The 26,757-nt window shown below is 37.9% G+C and overlaps 1 protein-coding gene across 5 annotated transcripts in view; it reads left to right on the forward strand.

Annotated features, from left to right (window-relative positions):
• EXOC2 (exocyst complex component 2) overlaps window positions 1–25,643 on the forward strand; it is a 247,335-nt gene extending 221,692 nt beyond the window's left edge. For 3 of the 5 annotated variants that reach the window (XM_088791404.1, XM_088791405.1, XM_088791406.1), the window contains 5 exons: window positions 8,083–8,138; window positions 10,295–10,417; window positions 19,715–19,776; window positions 22,036–22,095; window positions 23,968–24,213. In XM_088791404.1, coding sequence (XP_088647530.1) covers window positions 8,083–8,138; window positions 10,295–10,417; window positions 19,715–19,776; window positions 22,036–22,095; window positions 23,968–24,061 — 395 coding nt within the window. In that variant the 3' untranslated portion in view covers window positions 24,062–24,213. Of the gene's footprint in view, window positions 1–8,082; window positions 8,139–10,294; window positions 10,418–19,714; window positions 19,777–22,035; window positions 22,096–23,967 lie in introns of all 5 variants that reach the window. The other 2 variants (XM_019714889.2, XM_074335319.1) reach the window with 1 other exon arrangement.
• The last annotated feature ends 1,114 nt before the right edge of the window (window positions 25,644–26,757 follow it).

A 26,757-nucleotide genomic window follows, 5' to 3' on the forward strand; every position in this document is an offset into this window, starting at 1 on the left:
AAGGGGTATAATTTTGTATGGCCTTTTGAGTGACAACTTGGCAGAATCAAAACTAAACACATTTGACTCAGCAATTCCACTTCTAGGAAGATATCTTACATAAATTGTTAGATGAGAATACAGGGATCAAACTCCATTGCAGCATTATTGATAGTAGTATATACTGAAAGGCAACATAACTATCTAATAGTAGGAGAATAAATCATAAATAAGTAGAATTAATAATAGAAAAGAAATAAATTAGAATAAATAGTAGGAGAATAAATAAATCATGGTACAACCATATTCTAGTATACTAGGCAGTCATTGAAAATTATAAGGTAGGTATGTATGCACTGGCCTGGAAGAATGCGGTATATTGCCGAATGAAGTAAGCAAGTTTCAGGAAGAGAATGTATAGTATAATCTCATTTTTTAGGGGAAAAATTTATATTCATAGGAAAAGATACGGAAGAATACACACCAAACTATGAAGATGGATGACGGAGAAGCTTAAATTTCATTTGTTATTATGAAAACTTATACTTCTGTGTCCTTTTAATTCTTTTCAATGAACATTTACTTTTTTAAAAATAAAAAAAATTAAGAAGAAAGTCTTGATCGACCCAACATGTTCACTGTTCTGTTCTCTAATGTGGACATTATCTAGAAAGGTCTGCTTAAAGGTTTGTCTAAATTATTACTTATAAGAAGAATCAAATTTGCCGGTATACCAGTTTTAATTTATAAAGTGTTTCCCACACTTCAAAGAAAACCTGAAGCTCCAGTGTGTTAGCTGATTTTCCAGCTAAGACTGCAATCCAGGCATCTCATCCACACCTGTACACTCTATATTACAGTACCTAATATGGGTTGTTGCTAGGCATTATTTCATGAGATTGGCACGGCAGGAACACTTAAATACTTTCAGCGCACGGGAACCGTTTTTTCCAGAAACGGTGCTGAGGATTCTAATCAAACAAGTCCTTTGTGAACCAATATGGGTTTTATCATTTGCCAAAAATTTTTATTTCATGCAGTTGCTTTCGTGTGCTCTGTTAGAGATGATGTAAGACTTTCTTTCACGTGTGAGATGGTCATGTTTTCTTACATCGGGGTGTGTCCCCACTACAATGTAAGTTCTTTGAGGAGAGGGACTTTGTTTTTTGTGGGTTTGCTCTTTTTGGTCCACTGCTATAGACCCAGCACCTGGAGGACAGTCTGGCTTGTAGTAGTGATAAGTACTCAATAAATAATTTTTAGTAGTATGCCGATTCCAAAACCAAGTGCCCTCTCTATCAGATTAAAAGAAGAAACTGACAAACATGGCAAGAAAAAAGACTTATTTTCTACTTTGATGTGTGACAAACAGGACCTTCTCTGCTGGAGAAGACGCTGTGGCGTGGGCCCACTTCCAGGAAGCCCACCCAGCAAGAAGAAACCTGCGGGCTCTCACTCAGAGCAGAGATGAGCTTTGTTTTCTCCATGGGGAATTTCCACACTGGCTGTTAGATTAATTGCTAAGTGATAATCTAGATTTATATTGTGTGGGTGGGGACACTTTTTGGTCAAATATCATGACACATTCTAATTTCATATTCAGAGAGTACAGGAGATACGTATTCTAAATCTTAGAAGCTGTTCACATTCCCTTGCCTAAATAACATGGAAAGTTGTGGGGGCTTATCCAAGGGGAACCTTTTCAAACACAATACTTATTACTGCATCACAATAATGTAGCATTTGTCTGTACGTCCAAGAAGCAAGTCCTTGCGCCGTATTCTGTGCATTGTGCTCACTGACAGCACCTTCCTAACAGCACCAGAAACGTGGTGTTTACAGCCCACTACTGCTGAAACTAAAACTAAAACCTAGATTTCCTGACACACTTACTGCGTGTGTGCTGTGTTCTAATGTATCTGAGCCTCTGCCTAAGTATCTAGCACAGAGGGAGCGTTCCGTAAGTATTTAATGGTTTATTATTTGGAGTAAGCTATTTGCTCAAGTATATAGCTAGAAAAATAAGGTATATTTGGAAAACAAATGTGTTTAGCCTAAGCAAATCTGTTATACTTTCTTTATTCAAATTATATTTTTCAAGTGAATCCTGAAAACTTGTTTCAAAAGGACTCTTGTTTTCTTAAATCCTATGAGGAGTGAGAGATGCATGCTTTAGCAGAGAATAGCTACTTTGCACATAAACTGAGTGATCGAGTTTTATTGGATAAAGCCTCAAGTATAGAATTATATATTATAGAATTATGCATGTATTCCATTTTTTCTCTGATGTGTTTGTAGACTCATTGGTCCCTAATCAATGAATTAAGAGGGTTAAGTCTTAGGAACTTACTGGGAAGCAAGACAGTAAGTTCCTTTGCCTTTTCTGGTGATTTCTTCACTCATCAATTTTTTGAGCATCTGCCACAGGCCAGCCACTATGGCAGGTGCTGAGGACATAAAGATAAGGCAAATGAGGTGATCCCTATGTTTACAGAGTTTGCAGCCTAGCAGAGGAAGGACAAACGGAAAGCTGCTGCCATAGGAGGAAAGGGAACCAGCACTGAAAGGACATGGCAGGTGAGGCAGGGCAGCACCTTGCAGATACAAGGGAGAGTAGGTGGGTGTGGCTGGTAACATGCCTTCCATTTTCCAACTGCCAGAAAGTGACATATTGAAGCCCTTCAGAAATGTGCCCAAGGCAGGTAATGTGGGTATTTGAGGTCAGCAACTTCTTTTGCCTTCTGTTCACATGTACGTATATAATTTGAATTCATTCAGGCCATTGTTCAGATGTCACCAGAGGAGCCAGCCTTCCTAGCCTTCCCTAGTCTGTGATACTTAGCCATTCTTTTCAAAACCAGCGTGACAAAAGAGTTGCACTAAAATTCCAGCTTCCAGTATGAGAGTATCATCAAAGACACAGGTCCTCTGTGATAGCACATCACAGTGACATCTGATGTTGTACCTGGGCCGTCTGCTGCTGTCATTCATGTTCTTATAAGCACAGTCCACGGTCCCAAGAGTCCCCCGTGCCACCTGAAGGAGGCTCGCCTTCAGGTAGGGTGCACTGCAGCTGGGGGGCAGACTGGATTGTTACACCGTCCACACTGCTACACCGTGTGTTTCAGAAAGAGCAGTTTGTGTATTTTTTTACAGTCATCATGCCTTTTACCCAGCTATTTATGTCTTTATTTTAAAAATAGCACCTAAAATCTGTATACTGTTTTGTAATCTACAAAATGCGTCAAAGCACTAAATGATAATTTCTCTTAGGGTGGCTTATGTCTGTTCTGCTCCCTTTTGTACACCACCACCAGGCAGAGCCTAGCACATAGTAGATACACAACAGACATTTGAAGAATAAGGGAATAAAGATTTTTATAATAGCTTTGTTAGCAAAACAGATGTAACCACTCTATTTTGCAAAGTAGGCAGTTGTCTAAAAAGTGAAATGATTTTTGTCTAAGGTCATATCATTAGTATATGGGTAATCCAGAATTTGGATCCCAAGTCTTCTGACTTTAGATTGAGTGTTCTTTCTGTCACCTCAATAAATTTCAAAGTCATCATCAACTGTTAATGTTAATAGTAGAATAAACTGTAGGGGAAAGAGAAAGGACATTTACACCAAAACTAACTACAAAATAGTTCATTTGTCACAATCATGAACATTTTGAAAGTAGTGACCAAAACCAAATCCTGGTCCTGGCCCCAAGTACCATGACATGGTCCCTCTAAACTTACTCTTCACTATACCTGCTTCCCGGCCTCAGCCACTCTGATAACACAATGGATGTACAGCCCTTCTCGGGCAGCTCAGGGTCCTTCTCAGCGACGTCTCTCGGCATTACCAACTCTTTCTCACTTTCTAAATCTGACCCCTTCCACTCAAGGAAGGGGCTGCCAAGTTTAGCTCAGCTGTGAATGAAATCACAGAGAAGGCCTAACTACATATTCCCCAAACCCAAATCTGTCCTCTTTCAACTTCAAGTGGTTGAATTTCCGTTCTTTTGGTATGATTTCCACATACGCTCTTGTCCCACTCAGACAAGAGCAAACTGTCCATTCTGGCTACTGAAAAAAACAAGATGGCTCCCTGCTGCCAGCTGTGTTTTAAAGGAGTTGACATCGGCACCACATGCAGCAAGTGAGGCAGTGTCCAGCACCTGCCACTTACAGCCTTCTTTTGGTATAGATTTCTGAGAGAGCCAGTGATCCTCCTAAACTTGGGTTTGGAGCAACATTATAAAACAAAACCAGTCATGTGAGGTATAGAACTGAAAGCAACATATAAACAAGACAAAAACTTGTAGATACAGACAACAGTTTAGTGGTTACCAGAGGGTAAGGGGGCAGGGGGTAGTAGATGAGGGTAAAGGGGGATCAAATATATGGTGAAGGAAGGAAAACTGACTGGGTGGTGAACACACAATGTGATATATAGGTGATATATTACAGAATCTATGTAACTTTACTAACAGTTGTCACCCCAATGCGTTTAATAAAAAGGAAAAAAGAAAACATGCAGTTAAACCATGTTGGGGGTTAATCTACATTTAGTATGTCAGAAAGATATCTGAGAGCCGTGTGTACCCTGAGTGAGTACAGGTTAGAGGCTGGGGAGGCAGCTGTGAGCAGGGTGTGATCCTGGCTTTGCTTCTCATGGGGTAACTGGCTGTGGAATGGAGTGAATGAAGAAGGGAATTGATATTCTTAACCAGGAAGACCACAGAGATCTTATCTGTTGTGTGTTTCTGAACTTTCAGACCTCACTCCCTAGACACGGACGCTGTCTAGTCTAGGCCCAGTGCCCTTTCACCACCCCTTCTCAAATACTGTGTGTGCTTTAACCTTTGAAGAAGGTCATAGAAGCAAATAAGTAAATGCTTCACACGTTAAATTGAAGTACGAAGATTTTTACACTATAAAACCTTTCATACAGCCATCTAGTGCATATTTCTGAGTACAACTGAGACACATACAAACACTAGTAAATTAAGGTAAAATAACTACCGTGTTTCCCTGAAAATAAGACCTAGCCAAACAATCAGCTCTAATGCGTCTTTTGGAGCAAAAATTAACATAAGACCCAGTCTTATTTTACTGTAATATAAAACCAGGTCTTACAATATAGTATAATATAACATATATGATATGGTACTGGGTCTTATATTAATTTTTGCTCTAAAAGACGCCTCAGAGCTGATGGTCTGACTAGGTCTTATTTTTGGGAAAACACTTTGGGATCTTACTCATATTGGGTTCGCTTACATATTCTATATGAAGGACCTAATGTCTGGCTGCTTCTGATGTGTGCCTCGCAGTGTCCACCATGGAGCAGAGTCTCAACAAATTTATGTTCAGTGAGTGAATGAGAACTTTCAGCCATGCCCTTAGAACTAAACAATTTCAGCCCAGTAGGCAATGTAGAAATCCTCTGTTTAACACAAGGGTAGCTTTGTGAAGAGAAGCAGTCAATGATTTATTTTTATATTTATATGTTTTTATTGTTAAATTATAACACCAGCATATGCATTGTTTTGGGAGGTTATAATAGTATTTCCCTGAGCTCTGTCTTGCGTCAGTGTGCATTTTTCAGATGTGCTCAGTTTAATGCTGTCTCTGAGCCCTACTGAGTTACTGTGCTTGGACTGTCAGCTCTGTTTTTGTTCATCACTGGGACCACACATTTTTTCCCCACTTTTTTCAATGTTTCCACTTACCCCTTGAAGCAGTGTGTTATGGGGCGGGGGGCAGTTAGCTCATTTCTTTTGTTCATAAAAATAAGGTCTCCAAGAAATTCAGAATTGTCTTGCTTGTCCAAGGTCAAGGCTCTGTGCTCCTTCTATACATTATCCTTGTGGAACCTGTGGTCAACCTAAAATAGGAAGCTTGATTTTGTTTTTCAAATTTAGTATCAACAGAAATATGGTTCTAATGGTTGAAGTGCCCTGTGCTTTTTTCTTACTATTCACAGCTTTGTGTTTAGAATTATATTGAGTAATTTAGATTTATCTCTTTTACAGGGTGTTTTATTAGTAATGCTTAGTCTGATGGGTCTTGCCAGGAAACATTTTTCCTATAAGGGTCAGAGTGGGAGGGGAGTTGAGTTTACAGCTCACTGAGCGTTTGACATTGTCTTGCTTCATTCTAAGTTTAATTGTCTTCTTTTTAGTCAGCACTCTGGCCCCAGTCTTCTCTTTTACATTGAAGAATTTTAGAAGTTAAAAACTGCCCTCATGTTTCCAGTCGTCATTGCTAGTACATTACTAGAACCCAGACTCCTGACATTTGTTTAGGGCCTGGTTTTCATGGAGGGCAGAGACTGCAATTTCTTACCCTTAAGTTCCTTAGATCATCATTGGCCTAGTATTGTGCTTATATTTTTAGTAACTCTGTATATACATTTTGTATATGTATGTGTATAGTAGCTAGCCTTCCCCAGAGTTGCAATTTAAAGATTCTAGACCTGACTCTTGAACTTTCCCGGGTCTCCCTCCACGCACACTGTGAGAACTGCTCAGAGAGCAGGGAACGAGATGAGGCACTTTGACCCCAGGGATCGGATCCCTGGGGACAGATGTCACAGCCAGGCCTGACCTCATGCTCTAGCAGGTGAACAGTCTAAGGGCACATCTCTGTGGGATGGCTTTCCTCTTACAGTACGAAAGCTTTTCTGGTCTTGAGCACAAGTTAATTTCACTTTCGCTTATAATAGGCTCCTATATTCTTTCCTCCTACCTCCCAGATAAGACTTCTTACACTGCAAGGACTCCTTTTTCTGAGGAAGTATCAACAAATTTCTGGATTGTATTTAATTACTCTTCAATCAGCTTTCTTAGTTTTTTCATTAGCAAAATATAATTAGTAACACCTGAACCTTCATATTCCAAAGAAATATATATGAAATTGGCTCCTCAAAAGAAAATCTTTACCTAATTATATACTTAGAATTTGCAAATGCCAATTCAAAAATTGGATTATTGTTCTTGGCCTTTATCTCAATTTTCATAAGTAATCAATAGCTTGGATGACATTTGGGAAAAGATTCCCCTGAATACCGTTACTGTTACCTTCCATGGTTTTACAATGCGGTAGAATTTTCTGTTCTATAAAGAAGAAATTCTCAGAACATGCAGTTGATTTGAGATGGCATTCTGAAATACTATTCTACTCCAAGTGAAAGTAATTGTTTTGGAGTTACAATAAAGCAGCAGTTTGTTTTTACACTTTTTTCTTGCAAAATAATGATAGTGAAAGCTGTTGATGAGCCCTGTGAATACCGGGACCAATCACATGCATTATCTGCTTTAGTCCTCACTAAACCTGTGAGATAGGTACTGTTCTTATACTCACTGATAGAACAGAAAGCTTGGCTCCCAGTGCTAAAAGTCAAAGTTTATAGGTTATGAAACTGGGGTTTGATCCAAAATAGTCTCACTTCAGATTTTAATACTGTTAAATCTTATTATGTCTTCTTTTGAGTGGAGTAGTGTTCATTAGTTCTGTACGGTTTGAAATCTTGTATTTTGTCCAGTCTTTAACTTGCTTTACAGAATCAGATTGAGTGTGGTTTGTGTCAGAAGTTTCTCCCAGAAGTAACTTTTTAAGATCAAAATAGTTATTCTGCATAATAACTTGACTTGCCTTTGAAAGTTCAGTGCTATAATAGTTTTTTAGCATATGTTTTATAAGTTTTAGTGAATATTTTCCTGTTGTCTATTTTCTGCTGGTTAATATAAATGTGTGTGTGTGCATATATATGAAGAATATATATGGAGACTATATACATAAAGAAACTGAGGGACATTTTTAAGTTTGAATTTTGAAGCAGACTGACAGTTATAGAGAGCATAAAGAATGACAGAATAGAAAAGCTATGAAAGCAAAGTCTTAACTAATTTAACCGTGTTTTTTTTTTAACCTGTACAAAAATAGTCCTTTCACCATCTGGTTCTCAAAAGGAAACAGACAATGGTGGTGTTACTTTCTGTTTCTCCTTAGAAGTCTAAGGCAGTAGTGCTGTGCACGGTATTGCCAGTGGGGAACGGGTAGCTTGTGTTCCCATTAAATGCCTTTTTCCCTCCCCAATCTTGATTTCAGGTGTCAGAAACTATTTAAAAGAAGCATTGGTGAATATAATTGCAGTGCATGCAGAGGTAAGCTATCATTAGATGTTTCTAAGAGATGTGGGTAACTGAAAGAAAAAGGTAAATTTGATGTTTATTCTGGTGGTCTTTTTTCCCTTCAGAATATATCTTGGGTATAAATAAAACAAAACTCTACTTTCATGCATGCACACATGTGTGTTTTTAACTACCATGTTTCCCCAAAAATAAGATGTAACCGGAAAACAAGCCCTGCCATGGTTTTCAGGATGCTCATAATATAAAATAAGCCCTACCGTATTTCCCTGAAAATAAGACCGGGCCTTATATTAATTTTTGCTCCAAAAGATGCATTAGGGCTTATTTTGTATTACGAGCATCCTGAAAAGTCATGCTAGTGCTTATTTTCCAGTTAGGTCTTATTTTCAGGGAAACACAGTATGAAAATCCTTTTTCTCAAAATTGTATGTTATTTCTCATAATTAAAACAATATATTGGTACTTGAAAGGTAAGGAGAAGAGATACTGGAAAGATGTTAGTCCTTGGATTGAAATAAAGATTAAATCATTTTCTTGGAGAAGTTATTCACTCTTTTTAACCAGTGTTAAAAAGATAACAAATAAGCGTTTGTGTCTTACTCATGTAGCAATGTGGTCTTACATAGTGGCCACAATTCCAGAAATGTATGTGCTTGTTAGGTAGGAAGGTAGGCTCCAGGGCAGGCTGAAGCTGGGAAGCAGATGCATGGTCCATGGTGGTTCAGGCATATGTAGACATTGGCGCTTCTGGTTCATTGTGAAACGTGTCTCAATTGAAGCCTTATCATCTTCAGCTTTATGTTAACATATTGGTTAACATCCTCCTTAGGAGGACTCTTCTAAGGAACATCAAAAGAAGAGACCACAACTACCACCCTTATCACCACTGTGACTCCCTGTTCTGTAATTTCAGTCTCACGCACTGCTTTGCTGATACTTTCAAGGTGGCATGGCTCTTAGACTGATGGGTGACCAGAAAAAATGGGGCTAAGCAAAGAGGTTATCATAGCATATTATACTTTCCATTTCTTACTAAAGGAAAGTATATAAATCCCTCTTTAAAAATGAAGTTTCTTAACTCAGGCAGGAATTACCACATACATCTTTTTATCATGAGTAATACATTTTCAACCATGACTTTACCAAAAATATAAAAATGCTTTCTTACTGTGTTAGCATTCAGTAAAATTAAAGTATAAAATTAAATCATCAATCAGTGAAAGCATTTCTGTGGTAGGTGGACAGGTGGTAGTCAGAGAAACTGTGAAATGCATGGGCGTTTTTAGTGATAATGGTGATTCCTAAAGAGATAGCTTTGATTAATGTCCATTATCAATAACTATACGATTATTTGTAAGAACTAGGCTTGTAAAGCCTCCTTTTAATGTACCCCGGTGACTGAAAGTAGAATTTCATTCCTAATGCTCATTATTTACTATTTTCCACATGATCTTAACTTGCGAAACATGTTCTTGTTATGCTTGGTTGACCCAAAGGTTTAATACTGGTGACTCAACCTGAGAAAAGGAAAATCTAAAAAGAAAATATGATTTAGTTTAATTTATAAATCAAAATAATAAAATGTTTCACCAAATTTCCAAATATAGTAACTCTTGGAAAAAACTGAAATTCAAAGTTTGAAAATAATGTTTTATATCTAATGAATGAAAATATATATTAGTTCAGCCAATAGTAAAATTGAGGACTTTGTTGTCCAATACAGAATAATGTACCCAGTATGAAATTATGTTTGTTTTGATCTAAGGAGAGGCTGACCCCGTATGGTTTTTGTTTTTCTTTCCAATTGTAGTAAAATGTTGACCCAGTATTTTTTTTTATTCCTAAATTTCTTCTTCAGAAATCATATTTCTCCCTGTAAGGTCAAGAGAAAGAAGAACTCTTTAAAGCTATTTTTAGTTTGTCAACATCAATAATCTTTGAAAATTGTATTTGCCAATATATTCAGAGGATAATTTTTTTGTCATGAATCAGTGAATACAACTTAAGTATAAGTCTGTATTTTCCTTTCATTTATAATTGAGATCCTTTAAAAATATGATTTTGAAGATATGTGAGTTTGTTTTGTGCATTCCTTTGTTTTCAACAAATTCAAGTTATGCAAAATCTCCTTAATGCCCCATTTCTCCTTATTTTAAACATTCTATCAGGTGTTCACTGTTTCCAAAGAACTGGTGCCTCGGGTCCTATCCAAGGTAGTGGAAGCAGTTTCTGAAGAGCTAAGTCGACTTATGCAGTGTGTTTCGTCCTTCAGCAAAAATGGAGCATTACAGGTACCAAAATTATTCACTTCCATGTTGAACTTTTATTTTCATTTAAAATGTACAAATGTATTTGTAGTCATCAATCTTATGATATGCAGACTGGGTTTGGGTTGCTTTTCTTTTGTTGTTTTTTGTTTTCTGATGGATCTGCTGGTTTCAGATCTACATCTTCCCTCTTGCATGAGCCATCCCCATTATGCATTAATGCAAGTTCGAGTTCCTGTGTCTTAATAGACAAGACCTTAACAACTCTTGGGAAATTTTCTGAATGCAGATTCCTCCTAAAGTTCTCTGATTTTTTTTTAATTTTACAGTTACCTTCATTACATTTAATTTCACAAGAAATTTTTGGGAACTTTTAATAAGTCTTTCCAAAGTATTCAATGTAGTTTGCATAGTAATGATAAATAACTGTCTTTTTGCACTTATCTTTCATTGGTTTATGTTGTAGTTACTTAAATTACATAATTACAATAACAAATATAACTTCTATAAATCATATAATTTTTGGTATGCATATAACCAAATTGGTAGGAGCCACAGTGTGCAGCCATGTGGAAAGTGACCTCCTACATATGAGTTTTCAGTGATCTATAGAATTGTGTGGTTTTAAAAAGTACTGGAAGTTTTGCCTCCAGTAATTGCTGAGGAAGCTCTTATCAGGCCAACTCCCTACAGATAACTATAATCTTGAATAATATGTAAACATTAAAAAAACAAACATGTGAAGACACTGGAGAATGACGATTAGTGAGTGATTCTGGAAGAAATGGCACTTGGGAGAATTTCTCACTTTTTATGGGACTGAAGGCAGTCTCATGGATGCCTAAAACTCCACCAAACCTGCATCTTTTAGGCTTGAAGAATAGGGCAATCACAACTACAAGAAAGTGAGGGAAATATCACACAGAGCAGAAAGCAAGTGCTACAAATTCTGTGTATACTCGGCTTAATCTCTAGTTTTCTCCTAAGCTGTATATGCATGGTCAAACTCCACTGCAACCTGCCCACTTAAGGCTAGAAGAACTTAAGTAAGTGCTACTTCAGAGCAAAGAGTTTTCAGTTTGAGTCCAAATAAGTAAATTGCTTACTAAAACAAACAAAACAAAAATCAACACTCTTCAGCGGCATGTTACAGAATACAGAGTCTCCACAACATAATGTGCACAAGGCTCAGCATACAATCTAAATTCAATTGAAATGTACAAACAAACCAAAACAGGAAAACAGGACCCATTTTCAATAGAAAAGACAGTCAACTGAGACCAACCTTGAGATGACCTGGTTGTTGGAATTCAAAGACAAGGATTTTAAAGCAGTTGTGTTCAGTGATGTAAAGGAGATTATGCCCAAAATGAATGAAATGATAGGAATTCTCAGCAGAAAAATAGGAATCCTAAAAGAGGAACTAAATAGAAATTCTGGAATGGAAAAAAGTTATATATACATAATATAGATATTACATATATATTACGTAGATATATATATCCACATATATATACATATACGCATATACACATACACACATACATAACACACACACACACACACACACACACACACACACACACACACCAGGGGTGCCAAAAAACTGTGTACAAGTGGACACTTTGGTCAGCGTTGCTCAAGTAACAGTTCACTGTAATCCAAAGTGTCTGGATGCTGATGGTAACCACTTTGAGCATCTCTTGTAATTGCAGAAGTCAAATGTGACTGTATTCATCTTTTGTTATTAGTGTACATTATTACAATTTTTATAGTTTTTTTCCTTTCTTAAAATGTCTATACATTTTTGGGGTACCTTCTGTGTGTATGTGTGTGTATATATATCTATATGTATCTATATCTATCGATATAGATATACACACACACACACACACACACACACACATACATATATGTGAATGTATTCCAGTCTACTAGATTGGAATAACAGCAGAATAGAGAGAAAATCCTTCAATTTGTAGATCAATAGATATTATCCAATATGAAAAACAGAGGAAAAGAATAATTAGGAAAAAATTAACAGAGTTCTAGGGACCCTTGGGACAATGTCAGAAGGTCTAGCATACATGTAATACAATTTCCAGAAGAGTCAGAATGGACAATCAGCACATGAAAGGATGGTCATCATTGTCAGTTGGAGCTCTCACACATTGTTGGGAGTGTAAAAATCGTACAACTACTTTGGTAAAAACTCTAGCAGTTTCTTTGAAGACTAGACGTACACATCCCCTATGACCCAGCCATTCCAAATCCTAGGTACTTTTAAATATAATTTTTATTTTTCAATTACAGTTGACATACAATATTATATTAGTTTCAGGTGTACAACATACTGATTAGACAGTTACATAACTTACGAAGTGGTCACCCCAATAAATCTAATACCCATCTGACACCATACTTAATTATTACAATATTATTGTCTATATTCTTTATGTTATATTTTACATCCTCATAACTATTTTATAACTACCAATTTGTACTTCTTAATCCCTTCCCTTTTTCACCTTTTCTTAATCCCTTCCCTTTTTCACCTTTTCCCCCAACCCACCTCCCATCTGGCAGTCATCAAAATGTTCTTTGTATCTATGGTTTCTGCTTTGTTTGTTCGTGTATTTTGTTCTTTAGATTCCACATATAACTGAAATCATGTGGTATTTGTCTTTCTCTGTCTGACTCACTCCACTCAGCACAATACCATCTAGATCCATCCATGTTGTTGCAGATGGCAAGATTTCATATTTCTTATGGCTGAGTAATATTCCATTGTATGTATATACCACTTCCTCTTTATCCATTCATCAATTCAGGGACACACAGGCTGCCTCCATATCTTGGCCATTGTAAACAATGCTGCAGTGAACATATGGATGCACATGTGCCCTTGAAGTAGTGTTTTGGGTTTCTTTGGATAAATATCCAGAAGAGGGATCACTGGGGCCTTCTTTCTCTCTCCTTATAGCCTTTGTTTTAAAGTCTATTTTGTCTGGTATAAATATTACTACTCCAACTTTTTTTTTCTTTCCATTTTTATGAAATATGTTTTTCCATCACTTTACTTTCAGTCTGTGTGCGTCTTTCGATCTGAAGTGATCTGAAGTAGGCAGTATGTATATGTAAGTGTCTTGTTTTTTTATCCATTCAGCCACCCTATGACTTTTGAATGAGCATTTACCATTTACATTTAAAGTGATTATTGATAGGTACATAATAATTGCCATTTTATTATTCATAATTTTTATCTTTTTTTCCCTTCTTAAAAAAGTTTCTTTAACATTTCCTGTAATACTGGTTTGGTGGTGATAAACTCCTATCGCTTTTTATCTGCCCTTCAATTCTAAATGATAGCTTTCCTGGGTAGAATAATTTTGGTTGTCGGTCCTTGCTTTTCATCACTTTGAATATTTTGTGCCAATCCCTGTGGCCTGCAAAGTTTCTATTGAGAAATCAGCTGATAATCTTATGGAAGATCCCTTGTAGGTAACTAACTGCTTTTCTCTTGTTGCTTTTAGGATTCTTTGTCTTTAACCTTTGGCATTTTAATTACGAGTTTTGGTGAGGGCCTCTTCGGATTCATCTTCTTTGGGTCTTTCTGTGCTTCCTGGGCTTCTATTATGTTTTCTTTGCAAGTTAGGGAAATTTTTCGTTATTATTTCTTCAGATAGGTGTTCAATTCCTTGCTCTCTCTCTTTCTGGTACCCCTATGATGTGAATATGGTACACTTGATATTGTCACAGAGACCCCTTAAACTTTCCTCATTTTTTTTTATTCCTTTTTCTTTGTTGCTGTTCTCATTGCTGTTTTCTGCTACCTTATCCTCCAAATCGCTGATTTGAGCCTCTGCTTCATCTGATCTACTGTTGATTCCCTGTAATGTATTCTTCATTCCAGACTGGTACTTTTTTAATGTTTTCTATCTCCATTTTTATGCTTCTTCTTTGTTGAAATTCTCATGAGATGACTGAGCATCCTAGTAACTAGTGTTTTAAACTCTGCATCTGGTAGATTGCTTGTCTCCATTTTGTTAGTTCTTTTTCTGGAGCTTTGTTCTTTTCTTCCATTTGGGAATTTTTTTATTTTTTTATTTTTTGTCTCCCCACTTTGTCTGCCTCTGTATTTGTTTCTGTGTATTAGGTTGAGGTAGGGCTGCCATGTCTTCCGGCCTTAGTAAAATGGTCTTATGTAGTAGGTGTGCTGTGGAGCACAGTGGTACAGTCTCCCTGGTTACCTGTGTTGGGTGCTGCAGATGTGTTCCTTGTGTAGGTTGTGTGTGCCCTTCTGTTATAATTGATCCTTGGTTGCTGTTTGCACATCAGTGTGAAGGATTGACCCTCAGGCTGTTTGTTTGTAAAGACTGGTCATGACTACAGTGGAGGAGCTGTCCTGCAAGGGCTGACCCTACAGAGTAGGATTCACTTTAGCAAAGCTTGGGTACCTGTCCAGTCTGCCCATTGGGTGTGTCATTCATGGAAGCTGCCGGTGGTGCTGAGGCTCTGTCTGAAGCTGGCCACCTGGCATGCCAGCCCGAGTGTCCTGGGAGGGGCCCAGTTCAACTGCAGTCTGTCCCAGGGCCCAGGGCCACCTGGTATGAACCAAAGCAATCTGCAGATGGCTACCACCTGAGCTGGGCTTGGAAGTACCTGGGGAGGCTAAGCTGTGAACTGATTCTGGCTGCTGCTGGTGCCAGGAATGGGACTATTCAGTAAGAGGTACAGGGCATGCCGAAGCCAGATGCTGCTTATTTGTGGTTTGTGCACCTTTGAAATATTTTAGGAAAGTCCATAGCATGAACCAAAACAGGCTATTTGTATGGAAAAGCCACTGGGATTAGCTTGGGTGTGCCCGAAAGTTGGGTGGGGTGGGGTCTTAGGGAATCACCAGGGTGGGGCCAATGATGTTAGCCAGGTTGATGGAGATTCAGATAAGTTGTCCGCCTTAACAGTCTACTTTAGTTAATGATGTATGGTGAAGTACATCAAAACAATATGATGGATTAATAGTTTGATAGATATATGAAGTGCTAGTAAATGTTAATAATAGGGTCCATGGGTATACAGGTGTGCCCTCTAAAATTCTTTCAAACTTTCTATACGTTTGAAAATCTTCATACAAAAATAATGGAAAGCAAAAGGAATGGAGAGCATTTGTTAATCTGGTAAATTAGTTAGATTAAAATTTGTTACAAAACTACTATATTTCCAGTTGTCATGGATTTTCTCTAAAAATTTGATTTATCAAACTTTTGATATAGTTAAAGTTGAAAGGTCATGATTTTATAATAGTTCTATTATAAGAGAGCAGTAGCATAAATGATGTGATACTGAAGATTAATTTAAAAGGAGGTTGCAGTAACTACAGTGGGCCTAGGCAATTTTGAAATTATAACAAAAATCTCCCCTCCCTGCAGATTACCTCTGCAACCCATTTACCTGCTGGCAAAATTTGTCTCAAAGTTTGCAGGAAGAATTTAGGAAGAGATATCAGAATCAGCTAGAGAACTTTTCCCATGTACAGCAGGTCCTCAAATAACATTGTTTTGTTTAATGTTGTTTCATTATAATGTTGATAAGAAAAAAAGAAGTCAATTTCCAGCTGGGGCCACTGTCTGTTTGGGTTTGCACGTTCTCCCCATGTCTGCAAGGGTTTTCTCTGGGTATACTGGTTTCCTCCCACATCCCAAAGATGTGCACATGTCTACACTGTCCCTGTCTGAGTGAGTATGGGTGTGTGTGAGTGAGTGGCCCAGCGAAGGAAGGTGTCCTGTCCAGGGTGGGGCCTGCCTGCACCCTGAGCTGCCAGGATGGTTTCAGGCCAACCGGGGTCCTGCACTGGAATAAGTGGGGTGGAAAAGAATGATATTACTTGTTTTTAGTAATCTTTCTTAAATGTATGTATAGCTCACAGTTATTTCAGTGCTTCATATTAGAAGTGTTTTGGGTCTTTGTTTAGAAGTTTGGTGATGTTTTTGTGACCAGAAATATGTCATTGGAGCTTAACTTTTGTTTCTAGCAATAAGCCTATAGTAAAATTGCACAGTTTCCAAGAACCTATCGACAGCATTAAGGGAAGACTTACTGTACATATGTCCAGGAGACCACTGGCCACCATGACTGTTTCAACCGCTCACGTTTTGATACATGACAGGAACTGAGCAGCATTTTTCTATTTTGAAAAAGTTCAAGTGACTGTAAACATCCCTCTTTGCCCTTTCCCATTGAAAATGACTGTTTTCAATGTCCTTTTTTTGAGCAGATAATTCTGAGAAGGACTACAGGTTAATCTTTTTTTTTTTTTTTTTTTTTTTTTTAAATTGGGGAAGGGGAACAGGACTTTATTGGGGAACAGTGTGTATTTCCAGGACTTTTCCAAGTCAAGTTGTTGTCCTTTCAATCTTAGTTGTGGAGGGCGCAGCTCAGCTCCCAGTCCAGTTGCCCTTGTTAGTTGCAGGGGGTGCAGCCCACCATCCCTTGCGGGAGTTGAGAAGTCGAACTGGCAACCTTGTGGTTGAGAGCACGCGCTCCAACCATCTGAGCCACCTGGCCCCCTGAGAGCTCAGCGGCAGCTCATTGACTTCATTCTAGTTGTGGAGGGCGCAGCTCACTGGCCCATGTGGGTATCGAACCAGCAGCCCTGTTTCCCAGAGCTCGCGCTCTAACCATCTGAGCCACCTGTCTGCCCCTACAGGTTAATCTTTAATAGTTATTTTCATAAAAGGCCAATGCATTAGTCTTCAAAACTTTCCTAAGAGCCAGTTTAGAGAGGAGTAGAGTGACAATTTGGTGATTTTAGCTGATCTTTTAGCATGACGTTTTCTGGCATACAGTTTTTTTGTATGTTATTTAAATAACCACAACTTTTATAACTCATAATTCATAGGTTAATTAAAACAGCCTATCACTTTGTTTGAATAAAATTTCTACATGAAGATTAGTTTTACAGTGATTTATTGAATCCTCCTAAAATATTCAACTAAAAGTTCTGCCTTATTTTTTCTCTTTGGTATTTTCCTCATATGTATGTTTTTTACATAAACTAGAATATAAACAATAGAGGTAAATTTCATACATATGCTTTTTAGTTACAAACTATTTTTCAGGCTTCTAAAGCACTGAAAAATGAAACTGAACAATTACTTTCCAAACATAAAAGTTTCACAGAATATACTGAATCTTATATAAATCAGCTTTTGTCTAGATTGGTGACAGAATTTCTAATTAACTCTAATTTAAACAACTAGCTTTTTTTTTTTCAATCATTGTTTTACATTCTATGTGCTCCTCGAGAATAATGGCTGTTTCTTTGAAATAGTCTCCTGAGCCTCACCTGTATATACCCTGTGCACCTGAGTCAAAAGTGGAGGATGTGGGCTTCCTCATCAGAGGCTCTTCTAGAGCTCTGAGGAAAACTGATCCGTATGTAAAGTCACACTTTTTCAAGCTTGCAAAGAAGTATAAGCTTTAGTTTAGATGTTTGGTTGTAAACGTTTTATGCAGATATAATTCATATACCATACAGTGTATCTGTAAGATAAAAAGTATACCTTTCAGTGATTATTTTTACTGTGTTCACAAAGTTGTGCAGTCATCACCACAATCAATTTTAGAACATTGTATCACACCAGAAAGAAACCCCAAACCCATTAGTAGTCACTCTATTTTCCTCCCGGCTCTCCTCCCCAGCCATAGACAAGCACCAGTCTGCTTTCTATCTGTATAACTTGCATGTTCTGAAAATTTCATATAAATGGAATCATACAGATACGGCTTTTAGTGACTGGCTTCTGTCACAACGTAATAATTGCAAGGTTCATGCATGTTCTGACATGTAGCAGCACTTCGTTCCATTTTATGGCTGACTAATATTCCATTGTATAACTATATCGCATTTTATTTATTCACTCATCATTTGGTGATTGTTTGGGTTGTTTCCACTTCTGGCTAATATGAAGAATGCCTCTGTAAACATTTCATTTACAAGCTATTTGTGGACATATGTTTTAATTTCTCTTAGTTACATACCTAGGAGTGGAATTACTAGGTCCTGTGGTTACTCTGGTTTAATATTTTGATGAACTTCCAGACTATTTTTAAATGGCTACACCATTTTAGTTTCACACCAGCAATGTATGAAGAGTCCAGTTCCTCTACAATCTTGCCAATACACTTTACTGTCTGTGTTAATAGATTATAGCCATCTCGTGTGTGGGAAGTGGTATCTCGTTTTGTGGGTTGGTTTTTCACTTTCTTGATGGTTTCCTTTCAAGCACAGAATTTTTTAATTCTGATGAAGTCCAATTCATCTGTTTTCTCTTTCATTGCTTGTACTTTGATGTCATTTCTAAGAAGGTTTGCCCAGTCCAACATTACAAAGGTTTACTCCTGTTTTATTTTAAGGGTTTTATAGTTTTATCACTCACATTTAGGTCCATTTTAAGTTAATTTTTGTGTTAAGGAAGGGATATGACTTAAATCTTTTGCATGTGGATATACAGTTGTCCCAACATCAGTTGCTGAAGAGACTTTTCTTGGCCCATTGAATGGTCTCAGCACCCTTCAACATTATCATCAAAAGTCAGTTGATCATAAATGTAAGGCTTTATTTCTGGACACTCAATCCTATTCTGTTGACCTATTATGTCTGTCCATATGCAAGTATCACACTGTCTTGATGATTGTAGCTTTGTGGTAAGTTTTGATATAAGGAAGTGTGAATTTCTCCAACTGTGTTATTCTTTTCCAAGATTGTTTTGTGTGTTTAGGATCAGCTTGTTAATTTTTGTTAAAAATAAAAAGCCAGCTGTGATTTTAATAGGTATTGCATTGCAATCTCTGTAGAGATTTAGCTCAGCTTTTGAAATTAGTCAGTGTGACTAGGAGGGCATAGGTGTAAGGAAGTAAGCCAGCCCACTTCCTTACATTTGTGGAGGAAGGAAACGATTCAGGGACAGTGTTTCAGACTTTCCTTTCTCCCACAAGGAGACTAAAAGAAAAATGACTGGTTAGATAGGAAATACAGAATGCTGGGAAATCCTTGTGTCGTTTGTACCTTTTATAGTTAGATATCTAGCTTTCTGCCTTCACACAGCCATACTTGATTGTACATTATTCTTGGTAAAAGGAAATTCTGTCACAGCCAATTCTTTGGATGGACATGGAGGTAATTGTGTGCCTGCAGTATTCTGCCAGCACTTTGCCTCCAGGGAGCAGGCTGGACTCTGTTGTCTCCCTCACCACTTGTTTCTGTATAATAACTGTCACAGTTCCCTGTTGTCACTTACTTTGTCCTTTCCTCATCTTTAGGCAAGACTTGAAATCTGTGCTTTGAGGGACACTGTGGCTGCTTACCTGACACCCGAGAGCAGGTGAGGTGCTGTGCGTCCTTGTGTGTACTTCGTCAGAAGTGCTTGTCGTCCTCGTACAGAAAATCCTTGGTAAAGTCAACTGAGTAGGGTGAATGCTCATCATTTGGTGATGTGATAAAGTTTATATTTGATTGATCAATTTTTCAGTTAAAAAGTGCCCACCTATACTAAGCCACAGACTCCTAAGTGTAGTTCTTTGTAGCATAATATAAAGGGAAAAGGTTTACTATAAGTTTATGTTTTCATTCCATAAGGTAAATCTTAGTCTCATAAGTGATGTAGCAGAGCATTGCGTTCTTTAAAGGCAGAGAGTAAGAGCTGAGTCTGAATCGATTCGTAGCAGACTTTGAAGGACAGTTCGAGCATTGTAAATACCAGCGTAAGAGGAAGCCTTGTGGTTTCTCTGCAAAATTTTGTAGTGGAAATTTGATGATAATTTTTAGCTGTTTTGAATGAAAGTCAGGATTTCCTATCATTAAAACATCAATAGGTGAACTGAAAGAGCACTGACTAGACTGCTTGCTTTTTTCACAAAATTGTTTACCCCACTGGCAATATTACCTAAGGAATACTGGGTTATACTGTTAATGTGCATGAGAAGCCAAGTAGTATACAAAAAAATATTTAAGGACATTTTGTACAATATACTAATTCATTCGTCCGTATCTTTTCATAACATGGCTTATGCCATCACTCTTACTGTCCCCATTACAACTGAACGACTTCTTAAATTGTTTTCCTAACAAAGAAAGTTACCTTCTTATTCCTATTCATCATGGCTCCCATGTTAGCTATTTACTCTCACCTTTTCCCCATCATTGTTTTTCTGAAGTGCTCAGTAACAGATCACAGAAAGCACTCAGTGAATATTTGATATGTATGCACGCCTTGTATAAGTACCTTTGTGTTGATTCTCACTAACTTAACCTTTCATAGCCTAAGTTCCTCATTTTAAAAGGAAGATAATAATTCGTTCTAGGCAAAGTTTTGGGGATGTTAAATGAGAAAATATTGCAGGTCACCGTCTAAACTGTTGGCGCATTACAAATAATAGGTGGTATCATCTTCTTCCTCATGACTGTGATAATGTAAAAATAAAGAATAATAGCATCATATTTGTTTTGATTAATTGAGAAGAGGTTTGCAAGAAATAAGATGATCATGGAGATCATTAGAGAGACTTCCCCCTTCCATCAGGAAAGAAGAGAGCCAGCGTCATGTGGAGAAGGGGGCTGAGTGTGCTCTGAGCTATAGCCCACCCCACCCCACCCGGAACAGTGCTGCCCCCAGTGCTGTCCCCATGGCTGCACTGGGCCTGCAGTTTCCATGCTGCTGTGATGCCTGCCCTCATTTGAGAAGAACTGCTCAGAAGTATATTTCCTGGACCACTGATGAGACAGTTTTATAATACAAACTCAAAGACCACTCTAGTCATGAATAGTGATATTTATTTCTTCACCGTAGTCAACCACTCATAAAAGAAAAAAAGAAAAGTTAAAAACTGTTTCTTAGTGAATGGTACAAATTATTACCAAATAATCTCCCCTAAAATGCTTTTCATTTGATTCACTAATTTTTCTGGTACTTTCTACTTGAACAAGTTAAAACCAAATTGGTTTTAAATTTTTTCCCTTTGTCATGAAGTGAAATAATGAATTTTAAATATATATATATATATATATATCTTATATATATATATATATGGTATATATATATATAAGATATATATATACATACACACACACACACACACACACACACACACACACATACATGTCTCCATGAACCTACAGATTTAAAATATAATAATAGCTAAATTCTGTAAAAATTGTGTTCAGTTATAAGATATTGGCTGTAAGTTAGGCCTTGGGCCTGTCAATACTATAAATGTCCCCATTCGTGTCATCTTTCACAAGATCTTACCAGTTGCTTTATCTAGAAACTTTTGTTTTGAAAATAGAGACTTTAAAAAAAATTAAACATCCACATTAAGCTCTCATCTACCATGAGCCAGCAGCATCCTTTTATAAAAGTTAGTGTCTCCCTTTTTCTGACCCTCCTCCTACAAAGCCTCTGTCTGGTAACTCTACATTCACTTTTACTTTTTCTATTGTTTTTCACTTTTACTTTTTCTCATATTTCTGCATGCTTCACTGGTTTCTTTATATTTAAAGTATGCTTAAGAATTTTTAATTGTGCCCTTAATTCCCCTTAGAAACATGAAATATTTCAACTTAAATATTGGTGTTTGTGTCCTAGGTCTAGTTTTAAACAGGCTTTGGAAGCTCTGCCTCAGCTTTCCAGCGGAGCAGATAAAAAGTAAGTTCTGTATGCTGTTTGTTACAAGGTTTGTTACCTAAAAGTACTCTCTCTAAATCACGATTTGGATTTAAGAAAGAGCGGTGTGGCCTTAGTAGTATGTGTTCTATTAGCTGCGCCTTACTTGTCTCCCAAGCGACAGAGTAAGGTAAAACTTTTCTTCAGGATTCATAACAATTTAGAAATTAGTTATTTTCTTGTTTTATGTGACTAGTATAGAAAACGTAAAAGAGAGCTTATTTTGACTCAGTAAACTATGTTATGTCTTAAATTTTAAAGAAGATAATATTCAGAGAAATGTAAGAGTAAAATGCAGGGCTCAATGATTATTTTTCCTTTGAGTAGTCCAGCAGGGTATATTTTATGCTCTATATAATAGAAATTATTAAGAATAATTACATAAGACATAATAACATTACATATGTTTCACTAATATTATATTGATTGTCTCAGCCTAAGTTTAAACTTTGCTACTAATATAACAGGAAATTCTGACCTGAGACAAAATCTAGGCCAGCACATTCACGAATGCCCAGCCTACCCTCTGCCGAGGCAGCGGAAACATGCAGATCTCTGCTCCTTCGCCAGCTGTAACTGAAGGCCACCCACCTTTGCATTTGGCTGGTCATACACAAACCAGTCCAAAAACAGATAGTTGTGGTATTCTTAACCTGCGGGAAAGACTCAGTGTGTGTGGGCTCTGTGATGGAGCCCAGGTGAGTGTCGTGGGAACTCAGAGCAGAGAGAGCACGTCGCGCCAGCGACTGGTGGGAAAACGTCATGCGGAGACCTGGGCTGGCCTGGGGGAATGGGTGGCAGACCACTGCTCCTGCTAGATGTCCCTAAGTAGGCAAGCCGAGGGCTGTGCCCATACGATGTCCCTGCCTGCCTTCCATCTTCCTGCTTCCTTCTCACACTAGCCGTCAGGCTTTATCTAAAATGTTTCTAAGCCCTGTTTGTTTCTTTAAGACAATAAGATAAAGATTAAAGCTCACTATGACTTTTAACTTGTGGAACATGGCAGAAAAGGCTAGTGCTTTTGGGGGGGAGTCGAGAATGACAGACCCTTGATATAGTTCTAGGTGGGGACTATATTTTACATCTATTGTTGGAACAGTGTTCTGATATTGCACAATGTTAAAATCAACCATGAAGTCATCTGTTGAGCCCAGTACCAATAAGCCCACTTCTTGGTCATTTCATCTGAATCTAGGATCCCTTCTGGTCCCAAAATTCTATGGCTACATCAGACCATTTAAGGAAACAAACTGAGTTACCAAAGTAGTAGAATGATTTGCCTAGTGGAGTTAGAACTAACCCCGATTCTGATGGTGCGTGATTCACTACTCGTCAATATTTATTAAAGAAAAAGTTGCAAAATAAGAGAAGAGAGAACAGACAAATAGCTGCCTAGGGATAGGTGGGGGTGAAGGGAAAGGTGGCTGGAAGGGGCAGCACAAGAGCTGGGAGGGCGGCGGACTGTTCTGCATCCCGATTGTGGGCTGTTAGGCTGTTCAGATGTGTTTGTCAGATGTGTTTATAAGCCAAAGAGAGTACATTTTGATGTATGTAAATGTTTAAATGGTGAATTAAGGGTAAGTACAGGTGCAAGCAGTCTGTTTGAGGGAGGAAGCTTACTAATTCTGAGGAAAGGAACAGGAGGAAGATTTTTACATATAAACATAAATATACATCTTCCTTTTGACTAGCTTCTTTGATCGACTTACTCTGTTACTGAGTTAAGAATCCATAGGTAAATAATTTTTTCAGCAAGCAGAAGCCGGAACCAGGCAGCTGGCTACCGGGCATGTTCTCTCACGTTGCTGGACAGCCTTCTTCCTGTCAGGTGGTAAAACTGCCTCTGCCCTGCAGGTTGCTGGAGGAGCTGCTGAACGCGTTCAAGAGTGGCATGCACCTGCAACTCACCTGTTTCCCAGCTGCTGCTTCCACTGTGATGAAAACATAATCCCTCCCAAATCAGGGCAGTCTGAAGATAACGAGTAATAGATACTCACTTTCTTAAGTGCCCTCCAGGGGTTTGTATATAAACCTTTGGGGTTTGCAATTTCTCTTTCTCTCTCTTTGCCCCCTGAATTGGTAGCTTAGAAAGATGTTGGTAGATGTTTTATTTCAACCCAAATAATCTTACTTGAAATGCCCAAGCAGTGTTTGTCTTCTCAATTTTATTACGTTAGGTCTGTATGGCTTTAAAATACTTTAAATATATACATTTTTTTCTTAGCTAAATGTTTCATGGTGAATGCCACAGGAAGAGTTACTTTTTCAGAGAGTGTTTTTGAGGTGGCACATGATGTATACTAAAGCATTTTACAGTGTCTCATTTATTAGAATTTTAGTGTCAGCAGCTTCCAAAACACATGGACAGACATAAGAAGAGATTTGGAGAGTTATATTTAGACATCCTTGGAGCTTTAACTCTCCTAAGCTGTACAGCTATACTTAAAAACTTTATTTCATACAAATTGCTCTAACTCTCCTAATTCAAGTAGATTTTTTTAAAAAAATTGTGGTCTGCATAAAAAAATGTTATATTTGGGGTAGATTATTTGTAGTCCAGATGTCCTTAAGTTACTTTGCATTTTGCTGCCTAATTTTTATTTTTCACAGTTCTAAACATTAAGTGTCTCTTCATGCTAGCTTTCTATTTTGTCGCACCCACTCTTAATTTTAAGTGTTGCTTCACATGGCTGTGTGCCTGTCCGGGAGGCCCTTGGCCCCATGTGTTAGAGCCTGGATGCCTGTAGGTACTGTGAGCACAACTGCAGGGTCTTAAAGAGACAGCCCGTCCCGGGCGGTCCACTCCTTCCCCTCTGGCAGTTCCTTTTCTCTCCACTTCTTAGCCTTGCTCAGTACCTGAGAGAAGGCTGCTCTAGCAGAGTCCACGTTTTCTGAAGATTCAAAGACGTTCCGCAGTCTTTGGTAGTAGGAGCACGGCCGTTTGTCTGGGTCATGGGGAGATCTCAAAGTCAGCTTCCCCCACCTAACTTCATCATACAATTTGCTTCAGAAAACTGCGTGATTCTCTATTTTAGTCTTGTCCGGGTTTTCAAATTTTTCTATGGATGTCACAGAATCCCCCCTTTTTAATGCTAAAATTAATCTTTATTAATAAATGTAATTTTAGAGTACAGTATAACCATATACAGTATTCATTATTTGAAATAAGTCAGTGTTGTGTTTGTTCTTTTAGTGTATGGGGGGAAATCATAATAACAGAGTGAAATTTAATCTTTTACAAATGTGCTCAAAAACGCTTACTAAGAAATACACGGAATATTGCCTCTCCTAAGCATGTTAACCATTGTATCTAATATGACTGCGAATTAAATTACAAAAATGCAATCCTATTTGTGTTATTTTAAATATCTAGTATGGAGCATTCAGCCAAGAATGTGTCTTGATGTGTGCAAGATGTAATTTAGTTGACATATCCCCTAAGCATCTTTATTTCAACATTTTTATTTGCTATGTAACTTTTTATAGGTCTTAATTTTAACATTCAGAATAAACTCTTCAATTCCGCTTTACTTGTGTTTGTCTGACCATTGTCAGAAAACCTTTATCAGGTGTCTGGGGGATTCCCAAAAGCTGCGCACTGCACTGAATTGCCTCTCGTAGAGCTCCCAACAGCCTTCTGAAAACGCTATGAGCTAGGTGGTGCTGTGTACGTCTCACAGGTGAGGAAATCACCTTAGCGAGAGGTTAGTGACTTCTCTAAGACTACAGGGCTGGTAAGCGCAGGAGCTGTGTCACACTCGACGTTGTCTAGCTTCATCACTCCTTAACTACTGCCAGTTCTTCCTCCCACGTGAACATGCTTTCTGCTGTCCACCAGTAACATAGCTCAGGGAAGCACATAAACACCAGACGATAATAAAATTTAAGCAAAATAGGAATACACAAGTGCGTTGTGTTTCAGAGAATGGAGAGCAGGCAACTAAACCCCATACCCAAATGAGGTGGTTCAAAGACTAATGTCCCCACAAGTCAAGGGGAACTTCTGAGAAGAAAGGGGGATTTTAAGAGCTGCTTGAGCTAGAAAAGAATAATTTGGTGGTTAGAGGAAATGGCTGAATATAACATACATTGGAAGAAATCTGAGAGACTTGGAGCAAATTTACAAAAAGGAGCCAAGAAAAAAAAGTTAAGTTGCTCCAAGGTGCTTGCTTTCACACCCAGGTGGCATTAGGGTTTAGCAGTCCACATCCCTATGGTCAGCCTGGCTTCATGTACTTAACAAAGGCGATCTCACCTTCAGTGCTGAAAAAGTATTCGAAATAATTTGGGTTTACTAAGACTTTCTATATCAGTGTTCCATAAAAGTGGCATATTCTAGAAATGATTCTGGCATTACAAAACAAGCATAATTGCAGTAGCCACAGCTCCGAGTCACTCTCCTGCCTCTGTCATCCTTGCATCAGTTTTCTTAAAGGGGAAGAATAGGAAAGATTACATTTTAATTCTAGATTTGGTACAAAATGGTCATGTGTGTTTCTGTTTTGATCATGTGCTATGGAATACTCTATTAATAGCATATGGGTATTGCAATGTATTTTCTGGAAGTTGTAATGAATCACCAGATTTTAAATAAAGGTTAGATTTCTAAAATAAGTAAACTATATTTTATTTAATATATAAGGC

This window comes from Rhinolophus sinicus, chromosome 14 (genome assembly GCF_057876585.1).
Source record: "Rhinolophus sinicus isolate RSI-liver-muscle chromosome 14, RSI-T2T, whole genome shotgun sequence".
Lineage (NCBI taxonomy): Eukaryota > Metazoa > Chordata > Mammalia > Chiroptera > Rhinolophidae > Rhinolophus > Rhinolophus sinicus.